General features: G+C 54.8%; 8 protein-coding genes across 8 annotated transcripts; 3 read left to right on the top strand and 5 right to left on the bottom strand.

Annotated features, from left to right (window-relative positions):
- Nucleotides 1–81: 81 nt before the first annotated feature.
- L969DRAFT_92639 (uncharacterized protein) lies at nucleotides 82–2593 on the top strand (the record flags this gene model as incomplete). Its single annotated transcript, XM_014714533.1, has 12 exons — nucleotides 82–154; nucleotides 286–340; nucleotides 402–434; nucleotides 488–507; nucleotides 570–669; nucleotides 734–857; nucleotides 1006–1226; nucleotides 1325–1507; nucleotides 1556–1633; nucleotides 1690–1796; nucleotides 1850–2304; nucleotides 2354–2593. The coding sequence occupies 12 exons, from the start codon at nucleotides 82–84 to the stop codon at nucleotides 2591–2593; spliced, it is 1689 nt and encodes a 562-aa protein (XP_014570019.1).
- An 18-nt stretch (nucleotides 2594–2611) lies between these two features.
- Nucleotides 2612–3810, bottom strand: L969DRAFT_92638 (uncharacterized protein; the record flags this gene model as incomplete). The annotated part of the gene is made up of 2 exons (XM_014714532.1): nucleotides 2612–2620; nucleotides 2671–3810. The coding sequence occupies 2 exons, from the start codon at nucleotides 3808–3810 to the stop codon at nucleotides 2612–2614; spliced, it is 1149 nt and encodes a 382-aa protein (XP_014570018.1).
- An 87-nt stretch (nucleotides 3811–3897) lies between these two features.
- On the bottom strand, nucleotides 3898–5378 carry L969DRAFT_92637 (uncharacterized protein; the record flags this gene model as incomplete). The annotated part of the gene is made up of 2 exons (XM_014714531.1): nucleotides 3898–5073; nucleotides 5121–5378. 2 exons carry the CDS (start codon nucleotides 5376–5378, stop codon nucleotides 3898–3900), a joined length of 1434 nt encoding a protein of 477 aa, XP_014570017.1.
- A 97-nt stretch (nucleotides 5379–5475) lies between these two features.
- L969DRAFT_44874 (uncharacterized protein) lies at nucleotides 5476–6922 on the bottom strand (the record flags this gene model as incomplete). The annotated part of the gene is made up of 2 exons (XM_014714530.1): nucleotides 5476–6276; nucleotides 6323–6922. 2 exons carry the CDS (start codon nucleotides 6920–6922, stop codon nucleotides 5476–5478), a joined length of 1401 nt encoding a protein of 466 aa, XP_014570016.1.
- Nucleotides 6923–7026: 104 nt separating this feature from the next.
- L969DRAFT_85176 (uncharacterized protein) lies at nucleotides 7027–7755 on the top strand. Its single transcript, XM_014714529.1, has one exon. The coding sequence runs from the start codon at nucleotides 7058–7060 to the stop codon at nucleotides 7688–7690; it is 633 nt and encodes a 210-aa protein (XP_014570015.1). The 5' UTR covers nucleotides 7027–7057; the 3' UTR covers nucleotides 7691–7755.
- Nucleotides 7741–8717, bottom strand: L969DRAFT_85175 (uncharacterized protein). Its single transcript, XM_014714528.1, has 2 exons — nucleotides 8574–8717; nucleotides 7741–8525 (listed from the first exon to the last, which is right to left on the bottom strand). Exons 1-2 carry the CDS (start codon nucleotides 8574–8576, stop codon nucleotides 7821–7823), a joined length of 708 nt encoding a protein of 235 aa, XP_014570014.1. The 5' UTR covers nucleotides 8577–8717; the 3' UTR covers nucleotides 7741–7820.
- A 996-nt stretch (nucleotides 8718–9713) lies between these two features.
- On the top strand, nucleotides 9714–10662 carry L969DRAFT_85174 (uncharacterized protein). The gene is made up of 3 exons (XM_014714527.1): nucleotides 9714–10040; nucleotides 10095–10340; nucleotides 10389–10662. The coding sequence occupies exons 1-3, from the start codon at nucleotides 9756–9758 to the stop codon at nucleotides 10491–10493; spliced, it is 636 nt and encodes a 211-aa protein (XP_014570013.1). The 5' UTR covers nucleotides 9714–9755; the 3' UTR covers nucleotides 10494–10662.
- On the bottom strand, nucleotides 10569–11761 carry L969DRAFT_85173 (uncharacterized protein). Its single transcript, XM_014714526.1, has 3 exons — nucleotides 11081–11761; nucleotides 11014–11032; nucleotides 10569–10968 (listed from the first exon to the last, which is right to left on the bottom strand). Exons 1-3 carry the CDS (start codon nucleotides 11716–11718, stop codon nucleotides 10624–10626), a joined length of 1002 nt encoding a protein of 333 aa, XP_014570012.1. The 5' UTR covers nucleotides 11719–11761; the 3' UTR covers nucleotides 10569–10623.
- Nucleotides 11762–11767: the final 6 nt, after the last annotated feature.

The following is an 11767-nucleotide window of genomic DNA, read 5'->3' as shown; positions in this document are numbered from 1 at the left end:
GCGTGGTGCGGACGATAGCACTCAAGCGTGGCGACGCGCAGGATCCGTCCCACTCGACCACCGCCCAACGCCGCTCAGACGATGTCCTCCGGCTTCCAGGCATGGCTACGCTCGCCGGCAGCGAGAGAATACTTCTTCTCGACCCATTTCTGGGGTCAGCTCGTCTCTGCTGTTCTCGAAAAGTAGGGAGCTAATCTCGATTGGTGTATAGGTCCAGTAGCGAATTGTGAGCTTGCTGCCGGATCAGAAGGCTCTCAAGACGTGGCACTGACGGAGAGTCTGCAGGGGGACTACCGTTGGCAGCACTGGCAGACTTGAAGAAAGAGCCAGAGATGATCAGGTACGCGGACGACGTGGTGGAGCTCACCGCCGCTCGAGCTCAATGTCCCCATGACTCACAGCGGCACGATGACACCCACCCTAGCAGCATACTCGTGAGTGGCTATCGTTCGGAATAGGCACCCAGCTCATGCACAGACGAGCGCAGCATGGTTTTCATGCGTTTTGGTCAGTCAAGCGTCAAGCGTGTCGTTCCTCACACGATCTGACCCGCATACTCTCAATGATAGCTTGGCAAGTCCAACCGAGGAACTATCTGCTCTTTGCGTGTCATGCGACCAACGCGGCGGCGCAGTCCGTCCAGACAGGCCGTTTCCTCAATTACTTCTAGTACGGCTGCCTGGTTGCCTTTCCTCGCCACACGAGGCATGCTGATGGACCGGTACTCTCACAGCGGTGATAAGAGCGCACAAGCGAGCGTCAAAGCAGCCGCGCAAGATGCAAAGGCGTCCCTCGAGCGCGTGCCAGGTCAGATAGAGTCTGCAAGCAAAGACTTGGCCCAGGAGGTCAAGAAGAAGGTCTGAGGAGACTGCACGCCTGCATGCTCGTCCTCGATGATGTCGCAAACCCTTGCTTGTATCCGTTTTGCATACCCGTTGTGCCATCGTCATCGTCGTCGGGCTTCGGGCGTCGCGCGCTTGCGTTTCTCGTTGACATTTGTCAAAGTCAAATTTCATTGGAGCCGGCATGAGTCTCAAGGGCAAAGAGAGAGCGCAAGAGCCAGATCAGCGGTCTGCTGTCAGCATGACATCAACGTTGAGCGAATCGGAGCTCGAGAACGATGCAGGCGCCGAAAGCGCACGTACCACGATGGCCAGAGACGGCGCTTCCTCTCGAGCACAGGAAGCCATACGGCCGAAACCTGTCGTCCATCTGTTAGCAGGCGGGTGAGTTCCGATCACTGCCTCAGCTGTGCCATCGTCGGGCTCAACGCAGGCCGACTCTTTTGCGTTTTGCTGCCCCATCGATGCCAATGAACTTGCAGGCTGGGAGGAATGTGCGGCGGCATCGTCACAGCGCCCTTCGATGTCGTCAAAACGAGGCTGCAGTCCGAGTTCTACGCAAGCCGCACGCGAGCACTCGCTACAGCTTCGGAGGGCGGGCCTGCTGCTCGGTCAGGTCTGCGCGGCTTGCTCTATCACTTTGTCGACACAGGTACTCTGCTACGGTCAGTCTTCATCACTTCACATGCCCCATGACCGATACATTGACACAGAGACATCCAACGGAATGAGGGTCCAGCGGCGCTCTTTCGTGGCTTGGGACCTACACTCGTCGGCGCAGTACCAGCCAGGCAAGTCTTTGTGAATGTAGTCCCTCGTCCGCGCACTGCTCACAATGAGATTGCAGATCGATCAACTTCTTCGTCTATGGGAACGGCAAGCAGATCTGGTCGAAAGCTCTAGGCAAACGAGAGGACCAGGCCATCGTCCATTTGACCTCTGCAGCATTCGCCGGTAGATGACAGCCAGCACCTCTCACCTACACGAGAAGCTTATACGCGCGGCAGGCATAGTGACAGCGACAGCTACCAATCCTATCTGGGTCGTCAAGACTCGCTTACAGCTGCAAAAGCGACAGACGCCCAAATCAAGTCTCCCAAGCGCTTCGGCCAGCGCAACGCGATCTGTATCTACTCAAGCGGGCGGCATCATGTTCTTCTCCCGCGCGCAATCGACCTTGCAATTACAAGAGGGCTCGGCGAGGCCGTTTACGAGCTCGCTGCAATGTGTGCGGTATATATGGCAAAGAGAGGGTCTCAAGGGGTTCTATAGAGGCCTCTCGGCTTCGTACCTTGGCGTGACAGAGGGCACGATCCAATGGACTCTGTACGAGCATTTCAAGAAGATGGCAAGTAGACGCAAGACGGTCAGAGGACATGAGCAAGGCGAGGACTGGCTAGACAAGGTCCTCTCCGCCGGCTCCGCTAAGCTCATCGCGACCATCATCACGTATCCGCACGAGGCAGGTCTACCGGACTATACAGTTGTGAAAGACTGACACGATCACACAGGTGGTGAGAACACGACTACGACAGGGCGTCGAACCAGGCCGGTCTGCCAAGTATACAGGCCTCGTACAAGCTTTCCGTGTCGTCTGGCGCGAGGAAGGCGTGGCGGCGATGTACGGAGGCCTATCGCCCCATCTCTTGAGAGTGGTGCCCAATGCGGTCGTGATGTATTCAGTCTACGAGGCCTGTCTCGCATTTTCGAGACGCCAACAAGCTCTACTGCAGCGACAGCAAGACGAATAGCTAGATATCTTCATGCTCCTACTTGTTCTGTTGTTGAGTGTCAATAATAAGCACGCACTGCGCTCGAGAGTACACACCTGATTCGCGAGGTCAAGTGCCTCCAGGAAGAGCATCTCGAGAAGTTCCGTGATCTCGTCATACCCAACATTTTGCTGGGCAAGAAGGGCGACATAGGCCGTCAATCCGGCGCGTGCAAAGTCGAGCATGGCGGAGCGCGAGGTGCCAGATCCGACGGACATGCGAAACGGCGACGAGAGCGGTGAGAGATTCTGGGTGGGCAGAGCGCGACGCGACATTGCTCTGCAGGGCGAGTGATCCGACACATCGCTGACCGAGCTGAGTGTGCGCTTGTGGCCTGTCGTTGCAGGCGTCTTGTGAGGCGTTGAACAGTTGCTGGCAGGGCCGCGCGTGTTGACACAATAAGGACAGATGGCGACAAAACGAGCGATGACCTCCTTGGGTATCATGGCGTACTTGTCACGGATGACTGCGTACGTCTTGTCGCGTCCTTTGTGATTGACCTGAAGGTGTGCAGCGACGACGAGGTCGTAGATCTCCTCTCGAGTGGCAACGCGGAGCTTCGACTTGGCAGCAAAGACAGTGTACTCTGGCTGACCATCCGACTGAACTGTAGTGACCAGAGTGAAATTACGCAGGGTCCAAGTTTTGAGCGTAGCGAGAGCTTCTGAGGCGAGCATGCCCTTGAGTCTGTTGTATGCACCGGAAGTAGGCTTGCCAGCATCGAGTAGCAACAGACCCAGCATGAGCTCGAGCTCGTTGTTTCTCACAAGAAATCGGCGCTGTATGGTGTGACCCATTTCAAGCTGGGTCATCTCGTCCTCAAAGTCTGCACGCGAGGGCATGTTTTCAAGCATCATCATGCGAACGACCATGAGCTCCGAGGGCGTGCGCTGGTGTGATTGACGACCAATGGACATCGAGGCAATCTCGGACAGGGCAGGGCCTTCGTTTGGCTCGACCTTGGCACGGCGTGACGGAGTAAGCAAGGGAGATGCAAGTGGTCCTGAAGCGAGATTGCGCTGGCTTTGTATCGGACTGTTCAGGGTCTGCGCTGGATCGACAGTACCCGAACGCATTGCTCTCGATATGTCAGCGCGATCGCCGAGATCAACTTCGGCTGAACGAGTAGGCGTCGGCGACTGGTAGCTTGGAGGCTGCGCAGGCGTACCATCGACAGTCTCGTGGAGGTTCGACATGCTGGCGTGAATCCTTGGAACTTGGGTGAACGATGTAAGAACGAGCCAAGGATAAATAGCAGGCAACGCTCAACGCGTCGAAGGTGCCTATGTTGATGGCAGATCCCTCGATGCGCGAACGCTAAAGTATTCGTCAGCCAATGCTCGTGAATTGACCCAGAGGAAGAGGGTCCAGAAGCTTGAAGCTGCTAGCTTCGCGGCAACACTGGCAGGTCCCAGACTGTCTGACCAGACCGACCAGATGCTGCTGGCTGCTTTGCTGCTGAGCGATAGAATCGATGAATTTCGTTCTTCTGTCTGATCTGCAACCTTTGGCGGGGGCGAGACATGCAATTCTATGCTGAGCGGCCCTCGACAGATCGCGCAGGATGGTCCAGGATTAGAGGCTGTGAGGACAGCCACCCTGGAAGCTCCGCTGTGCGCCGAAAACGCTAGACGTGCTGCTCTGGCAGTCTGATCGTCAAAGTCTTGCCACCAGACTTGGCCGTGCGCATGGCGGCAGGCAACAAAGCTGTCAAGCAAGTACAGGTGTATACCGTCGTTCGCCGAGCGATCGACCTCGTCTAGACTGCGCACGATCGAGTGACCGTCGATAGGCATTCCCCATGGTCGCATCGCTTGTCCGATGAGTTGCGGTGTGGGCGTCGGCGCCAGCTGGGTGACACGGACATTGAAGCCTTGAAGCTGTCCCTCAAAGTTGAGTGTGAAGTTCAAGCCCGGGATGCGGACTGTGTCTTGAGCCGCAAAAGGCAGTCTGCGAGACAGTCGCTGCTGGAGTTGCTTCTCTTCGAACCAACGAAAGAGACATTGACGGTGAAGCTCGTGACCTTCCGCCGAGCAGAACGCTTCCAGAGGATTCTCTTGCCCACCGGCAAACGGCGAATCGTTCGTCGCGGTATCCCACGTTGGACCCGAGCCAAGGCAGACAGGACACTCTGCGTCCGAGACATTCGCTCGCACTGATTGCCCGCGCGCTTCGATGAGGCGAACGGCTTTCGTCGCTGCCTCCGAACGTGCCAGAATGGCTAGTAAAGTAGCATGACAGGTCTCATGAGCTACAGTGAACGCAACGAGCCACATTGCGAGCCACCGCTGATCTCGCAAGCTTGACAATATGCTCGCCCCTGGGGCCGGTGACATTCGACTGGCTGTGCTCGTAAGGACCGAACGAAGAGAGGGAGCACCGACGATCAGCGGCGTGAGCAGCATGTCCCGTGCTGAGTAGTGGCGACCAAGGAGTGTCTTGAGGATTGCAGATGAAGCCTGCCCCGCGCTTTAGCGTCGTCAATGTCGCTGAATGATATACTCACGAGAAAGTCGAACATAGCAAGCAGGTTGCGCTTGTACTGGGGTAAGCCCGGCCTGCGACGAAGCAGAAAATGCTTGAGGCGAGCCGCCCGACTATGTCCCTCCCTTGCCAGATTGCGCTGGTCAACGTATTGCGAAGGTCGATACGGCGCCAATGGAGGATCGAAGAGGTTCAGAAAGAGCGATAGCAGTCTCGAACGGAAGATGAGCACGCTCCAGCTTATGCCGAGATACGAGTGCGCGAGCAGCACCACTCTCATGTTGGCTTTCCGTGACTCACCCATCGCCAGACGGCGTTCAATGGACCAATGGTCAAGAAACGGGCGCGGCGCGTCGAAGATGATCGATATCGATGATCTAAGCGACTCGTTTGCGCATTACAACAGACTCAGCCGTACGAGTCTCGCCATTCGCAAAGGTCCCTGCGCTGACTGCTCTCTCCATGTAGACTTCATAGCCTAGTCGGCCATACCAAGAACAATTGTCGACTTTCGGCAGTGGCAAGCCAATGTTGGGGAAGAAGTCGTTTCCCGGGAGATAGTAACTCGGATGCAGCGTGTCCAGGACGAGCGTCTTGGCCTTGATAGGCGGCTCGATAGCGATTCGTTCCACGGCTGCCATGGCTTTTGCGCCAAACTTGCCGCCCCTCAGATTTGCGTCGATATAGAGCAAGCAGACTTTGGCGACCTTGCCGCTCTCTGGCTGAGGCTGATCTGTGATATCGACATCACCCGCTAGCGTCAACGCGACATGACCGACCGGTAAAAAGCTGCTTTGGGCAGGATTGACAGCTATACCGATACGATTTGCCGCCGAGTCTTGCAGAGGACCAGCATCTAGGCAATTGACGGGAATCCTATCCGCATGATCTGTAGGCAGAGAGATCCAGAAGAACTGCATAGCGTTCTTGCGCACTGCATCTCTGAACTCGTCTATCCGCTTATGGTACCATCCACATTCCTGTCGCTGCAGATAAAGGCGTGCGACGTGCTCTTCGCTCTCGGCATCAAACGGCCACAGAAGAATATCAGCGGAAGGAGTCGGCAAATCTTTGCGCAAGAAGGCGGCAGTTCCCGCCAGATCGTTGCCTTGAGTATCCTTTAGGAAATAAAAGGGCTTCGAATTATATTGCTTATAACCTCGTCGCCTATACCAATACTGTCATCAAGGTCAGCCGGGAGTAATGAGGGAGCAGTACACGGACATAGGCTTTCAGCTCCGGCACAGCCATGCCATATCGGGCATAAAAGTCGTCGCTGGATTCGAAATGCTTTGGATCTATTGTGTCCAGCACAATCGTCCGCGCGCTCAAAGGTGGCTCCGCTGCTTTCTTCTCGATCGCATCCATCGACTTTGAGCCTAATCTCTGCGACTGTAACGCTGTGCTGATATAGAAAGTTGTAATCTTTACAACTTTGCCGGTGGGATGCAGAGCGGGCAAGTCTTCTCGTGGATCATACGTGAACAGGCCTATATGTCCAACGGGACTAAACGAGTGACCGGAGGCGCCAGTCGGACGAAGCGCACCACCGGCAATAAGTGAAGTGTCCGATAGAGGTGTTGCCTCTCCAGGATACTGTGCCGCGTGTATTGCGTTTAGCTCAATGCTTGTAGGTCCGTCATGCGTCGTTGGCGGTTGAACTTCATCTAATGCGATCCAGTACAGATGCATGTGCTTCCTTCTGATCAAGTCCCGCCAGTAGTCAATCTTGTCAGAGTACCAGCCGCATGCGATTCGCTGTAGGAGCAATCTGGCTGCGTGATGCTCGCTCTCTGCGTCGTAGGGCCATAGAATGACCGACATCGAGTGCCAGTCGCTTTTCTGCTTCTAGATGACGCTCGTAAACTTCTGCGGACGTGAGAGGTGAGTCGCATGGTCTGGCTGATTTCGAATTTGCGCGTGACGCAAGAGCGCGAGACGATCTCATCGGTGTCACCGATGCAATCCAATGGTTCGCCAGCGACGAGTGAGCGCAAGCCACTGCTCGCAAGGCAGGCAAACGCCCCAAGATCCAATTTCGGCAGCGCCGCGATACGGTTCCCACAAGCTGCGCAGCGCGATGCTGTGCCAACCGGCGCACCCGCTGCTACTGCCGGTACTGATCCCATCGGACCGCGTGAGTCAGGATCGCCTCGCCGATCGCAACTGCAAGTCAGACCAAAGATGACGAGGCCTAATTCGCGGGTCTATACACCTTTGCCCATGCCGCCGCCGCATCCGCCCACACCCTGGGAAGACGAGCAAGCAACAGCGTCACAATGGGTCACCTATCTCGTTCCGACATGGCTGCTGCCCGCCTCTATGCGACCGAGTGCACGGGTCGATCTAGAAGCTTCGCGCGCGCAGGACTATATAAGTCAAAGGAGCGCGCCGGGCGATGGTCATGCGATTGCCGAACAGCACGAGCGCCTGCCGGGTCTGCCAAAGGTGACGAGAGAATGTTTGGCGGCAGAAATCAAGTGCTATGGTCGATACATAGTGCCTGTCTTGTTGATCTTTGGCGTTCTCGCCATCGGCTTACTGCTCATGATGACGAACTTCATCGAACGCAAGCGCCATGAGCAGCCATAAGTGCTCAGATTGACGACTGTTGTTGTGTTCCCTTTGCGCAATGCAAGCATGTGGTTGCTGTGGAGATGCGATGCATATGGAGGACAACAAACGTAAGTGCATCGGTTGCAGGGTGTGCCATAACGCGAGATCATTCAAAGACGGTCCGCCTTTGACGCGCGATGCGTGCTTTAGCGAGTGCGGACGGCTTAGAGAAGCTGCCAGAGGTCGTGTTTGCGCTAAAGTCAAGAGCATCTTCGTCAGCGGTGTCATTCGCTTGTTCGAGCTCCTCCAAAGTCAGCAGATCTGGTTTGGTCAGACGACGGGGTCCACGGGCGACTATGGCGAGCGCATGTTGGAGTCGACTTGGCTTTATTTCATGCGACCAGTATGGCACTAGCTCTGGTTGCGCATTGATATCTCGCGCCGCCTCTTCGAGTCCGAATAAGAATTCGTGCTCTTCGCCAAATTCGAGCCAGCGAGATGATGCGGGGTAAGTGACTGGCTGAATGTAGTATTTGGCGGCCTTTGCGGATCGATCGATGCTGCTGAACAGGTAGAGCACGCCAAAAGACAGTGCTGCAATCCAAGCGAGCGATGCCACCTTGACGGCAAGCGAACTTCGTAGTCTCCTCGAACTGAGTCGTCTTGTGGTCAGTATCGGACTGTCTAGTATAGCACTGCCCAGTGCTGCGCTGGCGAGCATTGGACTGCATATGGGCGAACGAGAATGATGGTCAAAGCGATCTCGCGAGAGAGGCGATGAGACCTTGGGCTGGTGCTTCGTTGATGGCGAGCGACAGTGCAGTCCGAGGCCGATCAGGTCAGTGCTCGTCATCAGCGGCGATGTTGGAATCTAAGGGCGCACATGAGTGTCGACATTGAGCTGCTACGGTAGACGTACCATCTTGCTTCTGCTGAGGCGTGTGTGGTCACACTATGGCTGAAGGGAGTCTCAGCAGTGAATGTTATAAGCATCCGCGTCATGAGGAGCCGGCCAGGCTCTAGCGTCTTCATTTCGGTCCAGCCGGTCGTCCTCCGGTCGCAATCTGTACGATTTTGGAAAATGGCGCGCGTACACGAGCATAGTTGAGAACGCGTCAAAAGTATTGGCAGAAAGAGATCGAGACTATGCCTGTCGAACAGGTGTTCAGGCCATTCGCAAAGGCACAGACATCTGGTCATGTGTTGCAAAATGCAAAAAAGAAAGCCCTGGCCGGGCAACGATCCCGGTGCCTTCAGATAACAAGTCCCTGTGAGTGGCTGCTAAGAGTCTGACGCTCTTCCAACGTGAGCTACCAAGGCTTGTCTGTTGGACCGACACATGACTATATATTGTCAAATTCGATGTTGGACGAGGAACGGTCATGCCTACGCAGCACCGATCAGTAGAAACCGAGCAAACAGAAGCTCGACATGATATGAGGATCTCATAACAACTGGCCCTGCTCCTCTCTGTATAAGGTGACCCGCGTGCTTGATCACGCAACAGAGAACGCATACTTTAGTCTGTTGAATTTTTGCTGACGATTCTGCGAGCACTGAAAGACTTGTTGGACATCATACTCTCACTAAGTCTAAATTGGATGCTCGCTAAGACCAATGTATGTACTCGCGAGAGATGCATCATGACAGACTACGTTCGCGATTGGCGAAGCACGCACAGACGCCCCGCTCGAGGCATTCGCACCAGCGAAAAGAGGTTACCAGCTGCAAAAATCAAACGATGTATATTATGGCAAAATTCTGGTGGCCGATAAGAAGAGGACAGATGGCGGAGTGGTTAACGCGTGAGCTATGCTGAAATTTTCACCCGAATTCCTGCTGACGACCATACATAGGCTGCCCTGCTAAGGCAGTTCCTTCGGGAGCAAGTGTTCGAATCACTTTCTGTTCGAGACCATTTTTGCCCCGAGGACCGCCTGCGCCCTTTACTTTTGCTTATTCTGATGGCATACGACTGGGTGGGCTTTCATTCTTTGGCGCGTTTCTTGCGAGTTGGCAGAAATTTCGGGCGCGAATACATTTTTGGCAGTTCTGCTGGCGCGTATTGCACGTTGCGCGGCGCGGGCAAGCGCATCACAAGATGGACGAGGTAGCAAGCAAGTCAGGCTTTCTGTCAATGTACATGAGTAATCATCGTGATACTCTTGTCGCATACTGCATGCACTATGGCAAAGTGAAACGAGCCGTCAATGCCAAAATGGACTCGATCTCATCTGATTCAATGATCATCAGCTATCTGCCTTACAGAGACGCTTCAGAGCCAAAAACCGTCACAATACCCTTTGAACCACGTTTGCAGTCGTACGACGAGGCGAGACCGCGCTTGCTGGCCATGAAGGCGGAAGCAGAACAAGCACTAAGAATGGTAAGCCTGAGCCTTGTGCATCACTAGCATGCTTATGCAAATCTCTATCACTAGGACACTGTACCTGTAGTTGACAGCTTCCGGCTGGGACGACTTGTGCCCTTCATCATGACGCTCGTCACGTTTCTCGTCGCTTGCACTGTCATGGAGGATCACGAATTCGGCGGAAGAATCCGCAATGCTGCCGGTGGCATGCGTACAATTGTAGCTGCTTGGATATTTGCAATTTCCTGCCACATCGCCGAGGCATACTACCAATATACACTCTGCAGAAAGCACAAGACGGGCGTGCGCAATACGGTACGTTTCCTTCCGTACAACAGATGACATGCTGATTACATTGCATAGTTCCTCTGGGTCTTCCTGACTTTTCTGCTCGGCGTCGCTGGGTTTTCAGAGTTCAAGCGGATCGTCAAGGAACGGAAGATCGCGTCCCTCTCCAAGTCGCAATAACGCTGTGGGGCTTGCCATAGCCATGCGTCGCGTGGAGTGTGCATTCGTGGCAGTGCGGGGTTGCAGCTATCGCGAGCACAGACTGAGCAGTAGGCTGGAGTCATGGGAAAGACTCAGTCGGTCGAGTCAGCTAGGCACATTTTGCCGTCCCTGAAGCGGTAAATCGGTCCATCACCGACGTTGTACTCTGCTCACCCGTCAGATCAGCTCTCGTCCAGCATTCAGCAGACGCACTGTAATAATTATCAGTGCCATAGGTGTTAATCGCGCGCCGAAAGGTGATATTGATCCGCGGTCGGGCCACAGCACGCTTTGGGATCGAATGCAGATAACGCTCCTGTGTCTTGCCTCGCATGACGAGCAGGTCGCCGTCTTGCAATGAGAAATGGTGCTTATCCGTACCATCTGCCTTGTGCTTGATGTAGAAGTCTCTTGCGCCGCCCAGGCTGAGCGAGCTGATCGTCGGTTGCGGGCCCTGTTGTGAGATCAGCTTTGCCTCAGCGTTCAGGGACAAACGCACAAGGAAAGCCTCATCGTCACTGCGAGCATATCAGCGCAATCAGCTTTTGATATGTAGATCCACTGACGAGTGCCAGCTGATCGAGTCTTTGCCGTCTGAATAGAAGTTGCAAAGCACAAAGTTGTATGTCGCGCCAGAGATAGACTCGACATGCCGCTTGAGCTCTTCAAGAAGATAGGGTATCGGTCGTGGACGCTTCTTGTACCTACTGAGTGCTTGCGTCTTGGTATCATCTTGTCCAAATACAGTCGTATAGCGCGGCGTCACAATGTCGATGCCTTTCCGCACAGTGTATTTGACTTTGTACCAGGGCAACTCATTGAGCAGATAGCTATAGACCTTGCTACAGCCTTCTGGTGTCATCAGAGGCTTGAACAGGAGCAGATCGAGATCGGGCGGCTTGATGATTGGTTTGGCTGCCTTGCGCGTGAACGCAGCTTCGAGATCGAATATATGAGGATGTATGGCGAAAGAGCCCGAGCCTGGGGACTGTCCGAGCTGGATCAATTGCGCCTTTGCGGCATCGCTCCGGTCAGCAGTCGGTGTGACGGGAGCAGCCTGCAAGCTTGTCTGCTTCAACGCTTTGCGAGGCTTGGGCGAGTCTGAGGATTTGCGCTTGCCGAGCTTGACGCTGGAGACGAAGATGAGCTCGTCGCTGTCATCATCGGACAGCTCTATGGGCGCTAGCAATGTCGTGTCTGTCATGATCAAATGCTGGTGAGGCCGGTGAGGTCATTCACGAAATCACAGGAAC

Source organism: Mixia osmundae (assembly GCF_000708205.1).
Source record: "Mixia osmundae IAM 14324 unplaced genomic scaffold scaffold_2, whole genome shotgun sequence".
NCBI lineage: Eukaryota > Fungi > Basidiomycota > Mixiomycetes > Mixiales > Mixiaceae > Mixia > Mixia osmundae.
Note: the sequence above shows the minus strand (reverse complement) of the source record. Positions and strands in the feature narration are given on the sequence as shown.